At 42.8% G+C, this 14,195-nt stretch overlaps 1 protein-coding gene across 1 annotated transcript in view; it reads right to left on the bottom strand.

The window, feature by feature from the left end:
• The window catches only part of atp10a (ATPase phospholipid transporting 10A), a 229,342-nt gene that overhangs the window by 140,742 nt on the left and 74,405 nt on the right, over positions 1 to 14,195 (bottom strand). The window contains exon 2 of the mRNA XM_059963855.1: positions 3,001 to 3,205. Within this exon, the coding sequence (XP_059819838.1) occupies positions 3,001 to 3,205 (205 nt within the window). The remainder of the gene's footprint in view (positions 1 to 3,000; positions 3,206 to 14,195) is intronic.

The following is a 14,195-nucleotide window of genomic DNA, read 5'->3' as shown; positions in this document are numbered from 1 at the left end:
CAAATCGTGGAAGAGGAGGGTCGATGTGGGGAGGAAGCCGCGGTTCCTGGAGGTCGTACAAACCACACGTTGTACTGTGGTCCACCAAAGACAAGAAAATCATCCTGGAGGAGCTCACGGTACCATGGGAGGGAGGATGTGAGGAGGCTCATGAGAGGAAGGCCCTGAAGTGCCAGTCCTTAGTCCAGGACTGCAGCGACAAAGGATGGCAGACAAGGCTATTCCACATGGGGATCAGCTGTAGAGGGACCCCAGCAAGATCAAGGATGGAGTTTGCTGTCTGTGCTGGGCCTTGATGAAAAGAGCAGGAACCAGGCAGCTTGCAGGTTGGGGGAGGAAGCAGAAAGAGCCTCTTGCTGGATATGGACCTGGTGAGGGGAGTTGAGCTGGAAGTCAGAAGCAGATGGGCAGTGACTTGGCCACCACTGCTGGCCCACCAACTGAAGAATGTAGTCAAAACACTCTAGGAAGGTTGGGCAGATCCTGATGATATCTGCTCCTAGCCAAAGGCTACAGTTACCTCATCAGGTAGCTGCAGAGAGCACCCCAGTGTATGATGCAAATGTACACTTTATTAGTTACAGGAGGTACATAACAAAGTAGCTACTGTGCATTTAGCAATCAGTAATGTTTTCAGTTGCTATTAATTGTTCTAAATTGAAAAGGTCCTATCCACGTTAGTAAGTTTCAAGCTTTACAGATCAATAACCTATCAAACTTTCAACATGCTCAGTCAGATAAAATTCTGATTCAACCTGTAATGAGAAATTCAAATACACTCAGTGGGCATAGAATCTTGTCTTGGTTTCCTCTGCTCGAAGGGGACGATAGTTTGTTCTCAAAAAAATGCTCTATGTATTAACTGGATAAGTCAAAGAGCTTATTTAGCAGCAGATAGAAGAGTCAAATTTATACGGGTTTGTATGCCAAAGAGTTCTCGCAGATGTTGAAAAATTCACACAGAGAGGAGAAGGGTTAGGGGATGGTGTGAATTGTGCATGGGGAATGGTGAAATGTTTCTTGAACTACTGATGTATTTCACTGGGACTCCCAAAAGACAAAAGCAAAATAATAGTTCTGACCAGACTCAAATATATAAGGCGAAGGCTCCAAGAGCAAACATTTGCTTTCAATTAACAAGTGAGGCCAATAACATCCCAAGTGAGTGAGTAGGCCCTCATCCGAACAGGACGGAAACTTAGGAATAGACCTAAAGAGAATTATCTGTGGACAGTGACCAATAAGCTTGTTTGGTAATATTAAGTGATAATTGAATAGGCTGACTTTTAATAAAAATATTGGAATCTCACGTCGCGAATGGGCTGCCAATAATGAACAATACTAAAATTTGCTTTTATGGTACTTGTAATCTAGCAAACAATTAGGGGATTTGTTGCAATCAAATCATGGCTTCTAACATCCAAACTGTAATGTCTTTAGGAAAGAAGCTACAGTTGGAAAAGATAGCAGCAAATAAAGACAAGAGGCTTCATTTGGAAATACAGTGGAGGAATGAGTCTTTAAATTGCATTTGTGAGAACAGAAGGTGAGCCTTCAATTCTAAGGTTACTGGGCTTTGATGTATATTGTCGATGTGAGGTGCTGCAATCAATGTTGTCTTTCTAATGTGGAAACCTTCCATTCAACAGTAGTTTTGATTAAGTGAAGGGAGCATAAGATAGAGGAGCAGAGTTAGGCCATTCGACCCATTGCTCTGCATTCATCATGGCTGATTTACTATCCCTCTCAACCCCATTCTCCTGCCTTCTTTCTGTAATCTTCTGTAAACTAGTCAAAAACCTGTCTACCTCCGCTTAAATATAGCCAACGCATGGCCTTCCCTGCTAACTGTAGCAATAAATTCCGTCTGCTGAAATTCCATCTCTTTCAGATTCTGTATTACCCACTGGGTGTAATTTTCATTATTTTTTACTTTAAATTGCTGATTATTTCATATTCCTTTATATAACTTTCCAAACCAAAGTCTAATATTGTTCATTGCTCTTTTTGCTTAGAAATGCGAAGAACTGGAGCTACTTGAAGAAAAGACCAAGAAAGGGTAAAAGCAACAAATACGCACTAGTGAGCAGGCTTTTAAGGTGAGAGGGGCTAAGATGAAAGGAGCTATGCGAGGTTTGTCTTTGTTACAAAGTGAGTGGCAGGTGTCTGAGATGTGCTGCCAGGAGTGGTAGTGGAGGCAGAAATGACAGATGCATTTCAGTTGCTCTGACATAGGCACATGAATGTGCACAGAATTGTGCACAGAAAACTACATTCAGTGTAGTTTTTGTAATGTTCATGTAGCACCATAGTCCTGAAAAGCATAGTCTCGTTTTTACTGTGTACTGTACCAGCAATTATGGTCAAAATGACAATAAAAAGTGATTTGACTTGACTTGGTGGGATGTGGACCTTGTATCAAGGATTAGTTTCATCATCATCATGTGTCATAATGACGTGGGCGACCATGGTACCTATAACCGTGATTGTGCTTGGCAAATTTTTCTACAGAAGTGGTTTGCCATTGCCTTCTTCTGGACAGTGTCTTTCCAAGATGGGTGACCCCAGCCACTACCAAAACTCTTCAGAGAGTACCTGCCTAGTGTCAGTGGTTACATAACCAGGACTTGTGATATGCACCAGCTGCTTGTACGACCATCCACCATCTGTGCCCATGTCTTCACGTGACCCTGTTCAGGGGGCTAAGCAGATGCTACACCTTGCCCAAGGGTGACCTGTAGGCTAGTGAAGGGAAGGTACACCTCCTTTGATAGAAATATATCTCCACCCCACCACCCAGGGATCAGTTTAGAAATATATTCAACTGCTAGTTTAATTAGTATGGCACAACATTGTGGGCTGAAGGGCCTGTCTCCATGCTATGTTCAATGAGAATGGGATCAATTGGAATGGTCTTTTTAAGTTATTGTACAATACAATGAACCAAATAGCCTCTGAGAATTGATGCAAAGAAGTCAAAATTGTTGTAAAGTTGCTTACCAGCTCTGTAAGCCCCTTAATAACCTGTCGCTGCTTGAGGTTGGTCTCTCCATCAAGATTAGCTGTTTCAATGTGGCAGAGACCGTCAGGATCACTGGAATACAACAGTAGGATGTCGGCAGGAATGATTTCATTGCATCGCAGGCGAACAAAGTCCCCAACTTGAACTTCTTTCCAATACTTTTCCACGTACTTTTTCTCATTCCTAGTAAGAAGCACATACACAGTGGGTATATAGTCTCAGGTAAAAAGCTACATTTCAATAAATGCCCAACAAGACAAAGACAACATTTTAAATCATAGACCGTAAGACCACAGGTGCAGAATTAAGCCATTCAATCAATCGAGCCTGCTCCAACTTTCCATCATGGCTGATTTATTATCCCTCTCAGCCCCATTCTCCTGACTTCTCCTCTTATCTTTTGACACACTTACTAATCAAGAACTTATCAACTTTGGCTTTAAATATACCCACTGACTTGGCTTCCATAGCCGTCTGTGGCAATGAATTCCACAGATTCACCACTCTCTGGCTGAAATATTACCTTCTCGGCTCTGCTCTAAAGTGACATCCTTCTATTCTGAGGCTGTACCCTCAGGTCCTAATCTCCCCTACTATAGGAAACATCCCCTCCACATCCACTCTATCTGGGCCTTTTTATATTTGATAGGTTTCAACGAGATCCCCTCTTGTTCTTCCAAACTCCAGCATGTACAGGCCCAGAGCCTTCAAGTAGTTTCTCACACATTAACCCTTTCATTCCCAGAATAATTCTTGTGAACCTCCTCAGGATCCTCTGCAATGCCAGCACATTCTTTCTTAAATAGCCCAAAACTGCTCACAATACCTACAAGTGTAAGTTTCATAAGAAGCGTCACCTTTATTGGAAATAGGTGTTGTAAGAATACATGTGAGTACAAGAAAAAGGAACAGTGATCGGCCAAATGGCCCCTAGAGCTTGATCTAGGCCTCAATTCCATTTTCCTGTCTTTTGACATAATCCTTTGGTATTTTTATAGATCAAAAATCTGGTCTGTCTCAGCTCTGAAAATACCCAATGACTAATAACACACGCAAAATGCTGGTGGAACGCAGCAGGCCAGGCAGCATCTATAGGGAGAAGCGCTGTCAACGTTTCCGGCTGAGACCCTTGACCTGTGTCCTGACAAAGGATCTCGGCCTGAAACGTCGACAGTGCTTCTCCCTATAGATGCTGCCTGGCCTGCTGTGTTCCACCAGCATTTTGTATGTGTTGCTTAAATTTCCAGCATCTGCAGATTTCCTCGTGTTTGCAATGACTGATGAATTATCTTGGCCCCAAACATCTACAGTTATTCCCCTCCATTGATGCTGCCTGAATTGCTGAGTTCCTCTAGCACTTTGTGTTGCTCAGGGTCTCCACCCACATGAAGGGGTACAGAATTCCCAAGTTTCACAACACAGTGAAGAAACAGAATCGTCTAATATCATAAACACCTTCGCTTTGTCCGTAACAAGCAGGAATCCTGGTAACCAACCATTTTAATACAATTGCCTATTCCAATTCCAGCAACATGGTCCACAGCCATGGATGAGACCACTCTCAGGTTGGAGGAGCTACACCTCATATTCTGTCTGGATAGCCTCCAAACTGACAGCGTGAACATTGATTTCTTTTAGCTTCAGGTAGTTTCTCCCCATACCCCTCCTCCCTCTTTCCATTCCCCATTCTGGCTCCCCTCTTGCCCCTTCTCTTCTCATCATCTCCCTCTGATTTCCATCCTCCTTCCCTTTCTCCAATAGTCCACTCTCCTCTCCTATCAGATTCCTTCTTCTTCTTCTTCTTCAGCCCTTTGCCTTTTCCACCTACCAGTTTCTCACTTCACACCCCCTCTCCTCCCCACCTGGCTTCACCTATCACCTCCTAGCTTGTACTCCATCACCTCCCTCGACCTTCTTAATCTTCTCCCCTCTTTTTCAAACCTGATGTAGGGTCTCAGCCCAAAATGTCAGTTCTTTATTCCTCTCCATAGATGCTGCCTTACCTGCTGAATTCCTTCAGCATTTTGTGACTGATCCTTTTATACCTTTTCAAATGAACACACAATTTTGGATTTGATGTGAGGTAATACATTGCATCGAGTGCCAAAGATTCACAGAAACAGGCCCTACAGCCCATCTAGTCCATGTTACACCACAAAGTGCCCCCTTCAATTGACCAGCACCGGGACCACACCCCTCCATTCCCCTACCATCCATGTACCGATCCAAACTTCTGTTCGACATTGAAATTGAGTTTGCATGCCAGGTGCACTGGCAGCTCATTCCACACGCTCACAACCAGCTGAGTGAAAAAGTTTCCCCTCATGTTGCCCTTAAACTTTTCACCTTTCACCCTTAACCCATGACCTCCAGTTGTAGTTCCACCCAGTCTCAGTGGAAAAAGCCCGCTTGCATTTCCCCTTTCTGTACCCCTCATAATTCTGCATACCTCTATCAAATCTCTCCTCAATCTTCTACAGTTCCAAGGAATAAAGTCCTAACCTATTCAATCTTTCCTTATACGTAACTCAGGTCCTCCAGACCCAACAAAATCCTTGTAAACTTTCTCTGCACTCTTTCAACCTTATTTACATCTTTCCTATAGGTAGGTGACCAAATCTGCACACAAGACCCCAAATTAGGCCTCACTAACATCTTATACAACATCAATATAACATCCTATCTCCTCTACTCAATGCTTTGATTTATGAAGTCTATTGTACCTACACTTGTTTGGCTTGAAATATTACCATACAATGTTATATACACATTCATATAAATATTTTACAGTCTTTGGCTTCAAAAAGGCAATTTCACATGAAACGATTCGTTATTAGAATCAGGTTTATTATCACTGGCACGTGACGTGAAATTTGTTAACTTAGCACCAGCAGTTCAATGCAATACATAATCCAGCAGAGAAAAAAATAATAAATAAAATTTAAAATAATAATAATAAATAAGTAAATCAATTACGTATATTGAATAGATTAAAACAAACATGCAAAAACAGAAATACTGTATACTAAAAAAAGTGAGGTAGTGTCCAAAGCTTCAATGTCCAATTAAGAATCGGATAGCAGAAGGGAAGAAGCTGTTTTTCCATCGCTAAGTATGTGCCATCAGGCTTCTGCACCTCCTACCTGAAGGTAAGTGAGAAAAGGGCATGTCCTGGGTGCTGGAGGTTCTTAACAACGGACACTGCCTTTCTGAGACACCACTCCCTGAAGATGTCCTGGGTACTTTGTAGGCTAGTGCCCAAGATGGAGCTGACTAGATTTACGACCTTCTGTAGCTTCTTTCTGTCCTGTGCACTAGCCTCTCCCATACCAGACAGTGATGCAGCCTGTCAGAATGTTCTCCACAGTACAACTATAGAAGTTTTTGAGTGTATTTGTTGACATGCCAAATCTCTTCAAACTCCTAATAAAATATAGCCGCTGTCTTGGCTTCTTTATAACTACATCGATATGTTGGAACCAGGTTAGATCCTCAGAGATCTTCACATCCCTCTACTAGGATTGGTGTGTGTTCCTTCGTCTTACCCTCCTGAAGTCCACAATCAGCTCTTTCATCTTACTGATGTTGAGTGCCAGGTTGTTGCTGTGATATTACTCCAATAGGTGGTATATCTCACTCCTGTACGCCCTTTCGTCACTATCTGAGATTCTATCAACAATGGATGTATCATCAGCAAATTTATAGATGGTATTTGAGCTATGCCTAGCCACATGATCATGTGTATATAGAAAGCAGAGCAGTGAGCTAAGCATACACACTAGTGTTGATCGCCAGCGAGGATATATTATCACCAATCCACAATGATTGTGATCTTCTGGTTAGGAAGTCGAGAATCCAATTGCAGATGGAGGTACAGAGGCCCAGGTTCTGCAACTTCTCAATCAGGATTGTGGAAATGATGGTATTAAATGCTGAGCTATAGTTGATGAACAGCATCCTGACATAGGTGTTTGTGTTGTCCAGGTGGTCTAAAGCCATGTGGAGAGCCATTGAGATTGTGTCTGCCATTGACTTATTGTGGTGATAGGCAAATTGTAATGGTCCAGGTCCTTGCTGAGGCAGGAGTTCAGTCTAGTCATGACCAACCTCTCAAAGCATTTCATCACTGTCGATGTACAAAGCAAATGGAAATTGTTTGCTCTACTGAAGTTAAATCAAAAATAAATTGGACAAGTAACAGAAAACCTTCAAGCTTCTTGCAAAATGTCAAATCATTACGATAACTAAGGGGAAGGATTTATTTTGAGACAAGACAAAACAAGTTTAACCACTTGATCTCCATTAAGAGATTGTAACACAATACAGGAACATTGTGCTTCTAGTTGTTTGTCTGAATAAAAAAAAAATGCCTGCTGATGTAAATCAATTCAACTGCACCAAAAAGTCCAGTTGTATCAATTACAAGATGTTCAAAGCCTACTGCAAACGTTGCCATGTCAGAATTCGGGAACAGCCAGCAAAACATCTATTGTGAATAAAGCCAGACAGCTTTAGCAGTTTAATACCAAGAATACCCCAAAAGGGCAGACACAATGCACACTCCATAGGGGAATGTAATGGGAGTGACTCTGGACAGACAGAACCAAAATTACATCCCATTATGCTTTGCAAAAGGCAGATGTATTAGGATTCATTTTGAAACCATTCCTCCTGCCTTCACATCAACAAGCTACATTGACAACAGAAAGAAGACACAATTAACTATCTTTGTAGAATTATTGCAGCACAGAGCATGCAGCCCATCAACTTTGTATTGGGTCCAAAGAGGACAATTCTCTACTTCTTTTCTGTAGTCCAACACTCTATTCCCTTTCACGTATCCATCCTATTGCTTTGAATTGTCCACCTAGGAGACGTGCGTGGCAGGGCGGGCATCTGAGCGGGGTTGGGAGCTGACCCCACCTGTTGGTGCTGCCCTCCGGTGTTCACTTGGTTAAAGACAAGCTGGACTGCATTCGTCTGCAGCTGCACAAGCACGTGATGAGGAACTGCTGCATAAATATTCTTGCAGGAACGTGGCTCCAGGGTGATGTCCCACACACCATCAATCTACAGGCCACAACTACCATTGACTTGGGCTATGTTTGCTTTGTGAGATGGTATGTTTCACAGTTATTGTAATTTTGGTGCATTGTGACTGTTGGCACTTTGTTTTGCACCATGGCCCTGGAAGAACACTGTTCATTTGGCAATTTGAACTTATTTCTGTCTCTGTGGAATTACCTACGAGGAAAGTAAAAGTATCTCTTCAAACCCTCCTTTCTGACAAAATAAATCTGCACACCCTAGCTCTGTCTGTTAAAGAGAACTAGTTTCTTCTACCCATACCATCTCAATCTGTCTGGTGGGACCCATGACTCCTGCCATTGAGAAGGAGGAACAGGAACATGGGTTCCACACCATCAACTTCAGGAACAGTTATTACCGTACAACCATCAGGCTCCTGAGCCAGCATGGATAACTTCACTCGCCTCAATACTAAACCAATTCCACAACTTAAGGATTCCCTTTCAAGGACTCTATGTCTCATGTTCTCAGTATTACTTATCTATTTATGTATTTATTTTTGTTTTTGCATAGTTCGTCACTTTTTCACATTAGGTTGTTTGTTAGTCTTTGTGTGTAGTTTTAATTGATTCTTTTGTATTTCTTTGTTCTACTGTGAATGCTGTAGGAAAATGAATCACAAGGTTGTATATGGTGATATACACGTACCTTGATAATAAATTTACTTTGAACTTTGAACAGCTTCTCTCTATATACCCTGTTGAAACTAGCAATGACTAAAATGTCTGCCAATATTTCATAAATTCACAAGAGGCTCAAGTACTTCATAGCCAATTGGCTATTTCCTTCAAGACTCCATTAGGCTGCTTATCTACAATGAGCTCTGTCCAGTTTAGCACTCAGGAGAATAAAATCACAACCATGGTTCTGCTGGTAACCCTCTCCACCCCTTAATCAGAAAGGTGTAGGTTCAAGTCCAGTTCCAGCCACAAGCACATCAGCACATGCTGTAGTCAAGGACTGAGTCATGGAGTATTACAGCATAGAAACAGGCCCTTTGGCTTAATGCATGCATACCAATCAAAATGCCCATTGAAGCTCATCTCATTTGCTCGTGTTTGGTCCATGTCCCTCTAGTTTCTTTTTGATTTATCATCCATTCAACAGCAAATCCCAACAGATCTATTGTGACCCTGCACCACTAACCCACAGTCTCACACCACCCATGTCTGAATAATGTGTGGATAGAGCTCCTGGCATTTGTTGGTGGATATGTGTAGCAAGAATATCCAACACCTCCTGTTGAACTGCACAAATACACTGAGTACAAAGATACCACCTTTTTGATGCAAAATTAAACCAAAAGATCCAACTATCTTCTTAGCTGGACATGGAAGTTCCCCTCAATTTACTGCCTCTAAATGGAAGTCAGCTTTGCCTGGTATCTGTCCAATATTTGACCCTTGATAATAATCATAAAATGACTGCAATATGCACAAAATGCTGGAGGATCTCAGCAGGCCAAGCAGCATCTATGGAAAACAGTAAACAGTCAATGTTTCAGGCCGAGACCCTTCAGCAGTGAGTCCTGCCAATGCCAACTTAGTCTTCTGCCTAGTCCCATCTACCTGCATGAGACCAAAACCCAAAAGGCCCAAAAGGACTGTTTCTGTGCTGCAGTACTCTGTAACTATAACCGATAAGACAAAGGAGCTTAATTAGGTCATTCGGTCCAATCTTCGCCATTCCACTATGTCTGATTTATTATCCCTCTCAACCCCATTTTCCTCCCTTCTCCCTGTAACCTTTGACACCCTTACTAATCAAAAAATCTATCAACCTCTGCCTTAAATATACCCGATAATTTGACCTCCACAGCCATCTGTGGGAAAGGATTCCATAGATTCACCACCCTCATAAATTTCTGCCACCCTTCCCAAAGCCCCAATACAGCGTCCATGCCTGTGCCATCTACCCAAAGACCACTCTGCACAAGGAATAACTCTCCCTTCTCTACACCAACCCTCACTTCCAGCCCCTCCAATGCCCAATTCTTTCTAGCACCCTTAATCGCATTTCAGTCTTTTTAAAATTATTTTGTGTTCCTGCCCAACCTCCCTTCATCCACAATCCATAAATGTTTGAAGTGTCCAAGTTATTCTGCTGTGTTCTTCATTCTTGCCAACCTCACTGCATTCCGAAGACACAAGGTGAATTTTAAATCTGAGGAATTTGGAGAAATTTCACTCCTTGTGTCAGCTTTGCCATTTTGATAAATCATTCAGTGACCTTTGCCCTGGCTCCAAATTCCTCCCATTTAATAATCACCTTGTGTCTTAAATCTGATCCAATAGACAAGAGACTATTGCACTTGAATCTGGAGTAACAGAAAAAACTGTGAAAGAAGTCAGCGTCCAACGTTAAGGACGCTAACCTTCTAGGACATGTCTTCTTCTCATTATTCGCATCAGAGCAGGAAAACCCACACTCATCAATTTAGGAACTGCTTCTTTCCCTCCACCATTGACTGAACCACAGACCATGAACACTACCTCATTAGTCCTTTCTACTACTCTGTTCATTTCTGTAATTTATACATTTTCTATGTCTTGCATTATACTGCTTCTGCGAAACAGCAAATTTCACGCCTTAAATCAGCAATCTGATACTGATCTGCAGCGAGAAACGTCATCTTTGTTCTGATGGCTGCATAATCTTGGATTTTTGGAAACAAATCCAGAAGTCGAGCTTGAATCCTTAACCTCTGACTTGAGGAAAAGCACTATGTTAAAATACTGTGGCCCCTTGAGGAGGAGGTCTTGCATCAGCTACAGTGACTGTGATATAATATGTGCAAGTTCTGTATTTGAAAATTACAGTGCTCCCATGAGTCCAATGGACTCCCTCTAAATTTTTATTAAAGAAATGACATTATAAGTCAATGCTTTGGCACATGCTGTTCTAAATTGATGACAGGAGTCAAACTGCTTGCATTTATTGCCTTTGGGTCTTATAGAGGCTCAAAGCATATCAATAAAAAGTAGTTTTGTTGATATGTATTGTTGTGCAAGTAAGCACTTATGCATTTGTTTTAATAAGCTGCGGTGGAACTCAGAGCACTGATTTAATTTCCCCTTCTTGTGTCCTCGTCTCTCTACACCTGGACATCTTTCCCGGCTGCAGACAGGACATGGTGGTAACTGGAAGTTTTAAGATCACAATCTCAGCAGGCACAACCATTTGAAAAGACTGCAGTGGTGCCTTATGACGGATCAGTTGATTTAATTCTCCGAGTACAGAGAGTATGAAAAATGAGCATGTGAGACTACAGATCCCTACCTAGCAACTGTAGCCAGACAGAACAGGAAAGGAAAATAAATGACTTATTGCAATATAGTTATTAAAATAACTACTGCTATCTCCTGAATATTGCAAGAGCTTCAAAAGCCTAATAAAAGGACTTGGTGTGACAAATAAGGGCAATATGTATTTATCAAATCATGCACCCTTTTTCTCCATCAAGCCTTGTAGCAATCAAACTTAGACTCAGCGTTGCTACTGCTTTGACATCCATGAGCTACTGAAGGCTTAAAATACATAACTGCACAAAATCAGTGAGTCTATTCCACAGGAATGACTGACTGAATGGGACATGTGAGCGTGTCTTGCGAGTACTGCATTAGGAAATGCACCACGTGTTCCTCTTTCTGAAGCCCATCACACCTGTTGGGGCATAGGCCACCAACAGCAGCTCTCCTCGCTCTGACATCCCTGCGGCTTCCGCCCTCACCACATGACTTAGTATGCCTTCAGGGCGAAGATCCTTCCTCTCCCAGGGATGAGGCCTTTGGAGCTTCGGCAGCTCTGGGAATCGGTTCTTTTACAGGATGGGGTTTTCAAAGCACGCACACCCGTTTCTTTCGCAGCCGAGCCTGGGAACACCCGTGGCAGAGTTACCACGTGTTTGCTGCAGGTTACCGTCACCCAGCGGGAGGAGGTTTGAACTCTGGTGCAGAGTGAGAAAGGGCAATTCCGGTGTACAATTAGTTCTCCCAATGCTCCTTAAGCACCTGCTATATTTGTTTTGTTTTCCTGTCCTTGGAATTCTGAATCCTTCCACTGAAGTCACATTGCAAACTGACAGTCACCATATACACACTATGGCCACTTCATTAGGTACCCCCTGTCCCAAATAATGTGAGTACTGAGTGTACACTATGCTCATGGTCTTCAGCTGCTGTAGCCCATCCACTTGAAGGTTTGACATGCTGAGCAATCAGATGCTCTTCTACACATCACCGTTGGTAATTAGTTACTGTCGCCTTCCTGTCAGCTTGAACCAGTCTGGCCATTCTCCTCTGACCTCTCTCACTGACAAGGGGTTTTAGCCCACAGGGCTGCAGCTCACTGGTTGTTTTTATTTTGTTTTTCACATCATTCCCTATAAACTCTTAGAGAATGTTGTGCGCAAAAAATCCCAGGAGGTCAACAGTTTCTGAGGTACTCAAACCACTCCATCTGGCACCAACAATCATTCCATGGTCAAAGTCACTTAGCTTGCATTTCTTCTCCATTCTGATGTTTGGTCTGAACAACTGAACCCCTTGACCACGTCTGCTTTTACTTACTGAGTTGCTGCCACATGATTGGCTGATTAGGAATTTGCATTAACGAAGTGTACCTAATAGAGTGTCCTTTGGGTGTATTTGCTATTCATTGTACTGAATGTTACATTGAGTGACATCGCAAATGACCCCAATCCTCTTGTTTGACAGCTACACAAAAATATGACTTTATATCAAGGATAATAATAAAACTTCCCTCTCAAGGGAGAGAAAAAATGCAGGTATAAACTTATTACTTGGTGGGACTAGAGGACAAAACAATTTCTATTTCCAAGAGTGATTGGAGTCTGAATCTCACCATCTGAAAAGATGGTGAAGGCAGATTCACTACCCAATCTAAACAGGGAACTGAACAAGTACTTAAAGTGCCTTTGCCAAAGGACAGTCAATGGAGTTGCATGATCTAAAGTAACAGATTCAGTCAGCAACCATTTTTATTTTTATTCTTCCGGCAGAAGAGGCCATTTGGTCCATCAGATCCATGCCAGCTCCCAAGCAAGAAGTTGGCAGAAACGAACAGTCACAACGAAAATGTGCAAATTCCACAAGAAAAAAACAGCATCAGAATCAGGATGAAATCCAGGCTGCTAGACCTGTGAGTCACTCATTCATGGGATGTGGCAAGGTCAAATCTAATTAATCTTGACCGCTGTCTCGTAAGGTGGATTACAGTGGTTAGGAGATGACCACAATGTTGTGGATCTGGAGGTCAGCTGAAGATAAAGACAGAAGAGAGTGCAGATGCTGGAAATCTATGGTGACAGGAAAGTTCAGGAAGAATTCAGTGGGTCAGGCAGCATCCGTGGAGAGAAATGGGCAGTTGGCATGTTGGGTTGAGACGTTTCATCGGTACTGGAAAGAAAGAGCGGAGATAGCCAGTATACAAAAGGTGGGGGAAGGGTGGAAGAAGCACAAGAGGGTAATAGGGGTATTCAGGTAACGGCACCAAACGCTACCAAGGGTGACATTCTCAAGATAAGTCACGAACCAACTCCTTTCACTTCAGATGTGAAAATGTTCACTTTTTATTTCAGATGTGGTTTTGTTGCTGTTGGAGCCTGCTATCTACGCTCTGATGGTGTATTTTCGGGCCGATCGGGCGATCTGGAGCTTCATTGTCTCCACGAGGCTGCGAGAAAAGTGTGCGACATGGAGGCCAGGCAGCGGGGAGGCGTGACGAGAGCCCGTGATTGACTCTGCCTCCCGACGATCTCGCTGATTAAAGTGCTGAGGGAGATTGAAGTCATCGGAAGCCAGCGAGCGTTCAGCACTGTCTACCAGCTTCTCACTCTCTGCTGCCGGAGGAGAGTGGCTGCATGTGGCAGTTTCTCTCTCCCTCTCGCTTACTGCTCCCGAGGGAAGCTCACTGCGCTTAAGTGATCTCTCTCGCCCTCCCTCGATGCTGTTGGAGTTTGGTCTAATCAATGCGGTTTGTAAATTGGACTCCAATACAATTATGAAGTGTTCCATTTTTCCATCTGCTCCTCTTTTTCGTTGTTGCTATTACTGGGAGATTTTTG

This window comes from Hypanus sabinus, chromosome 3, assembly GCF_030144855.1.
Source record: "Hypanus sabinus isolate sHypSab1 chromosome 3, sHypSab1.hap1, whole genome shotgun sequence".
Lineage (NCBI taxonomy): Eukaryota > Metazoa > Chordata > Chondrichthyes > Myliobatiformes > Dasyatidae > Hypanus > Hypanus sabinus.
Note: the sequence above shows the minus strand (reverse complement) of the source record. Positions and strands in the feature narration are given on the sequence as shown.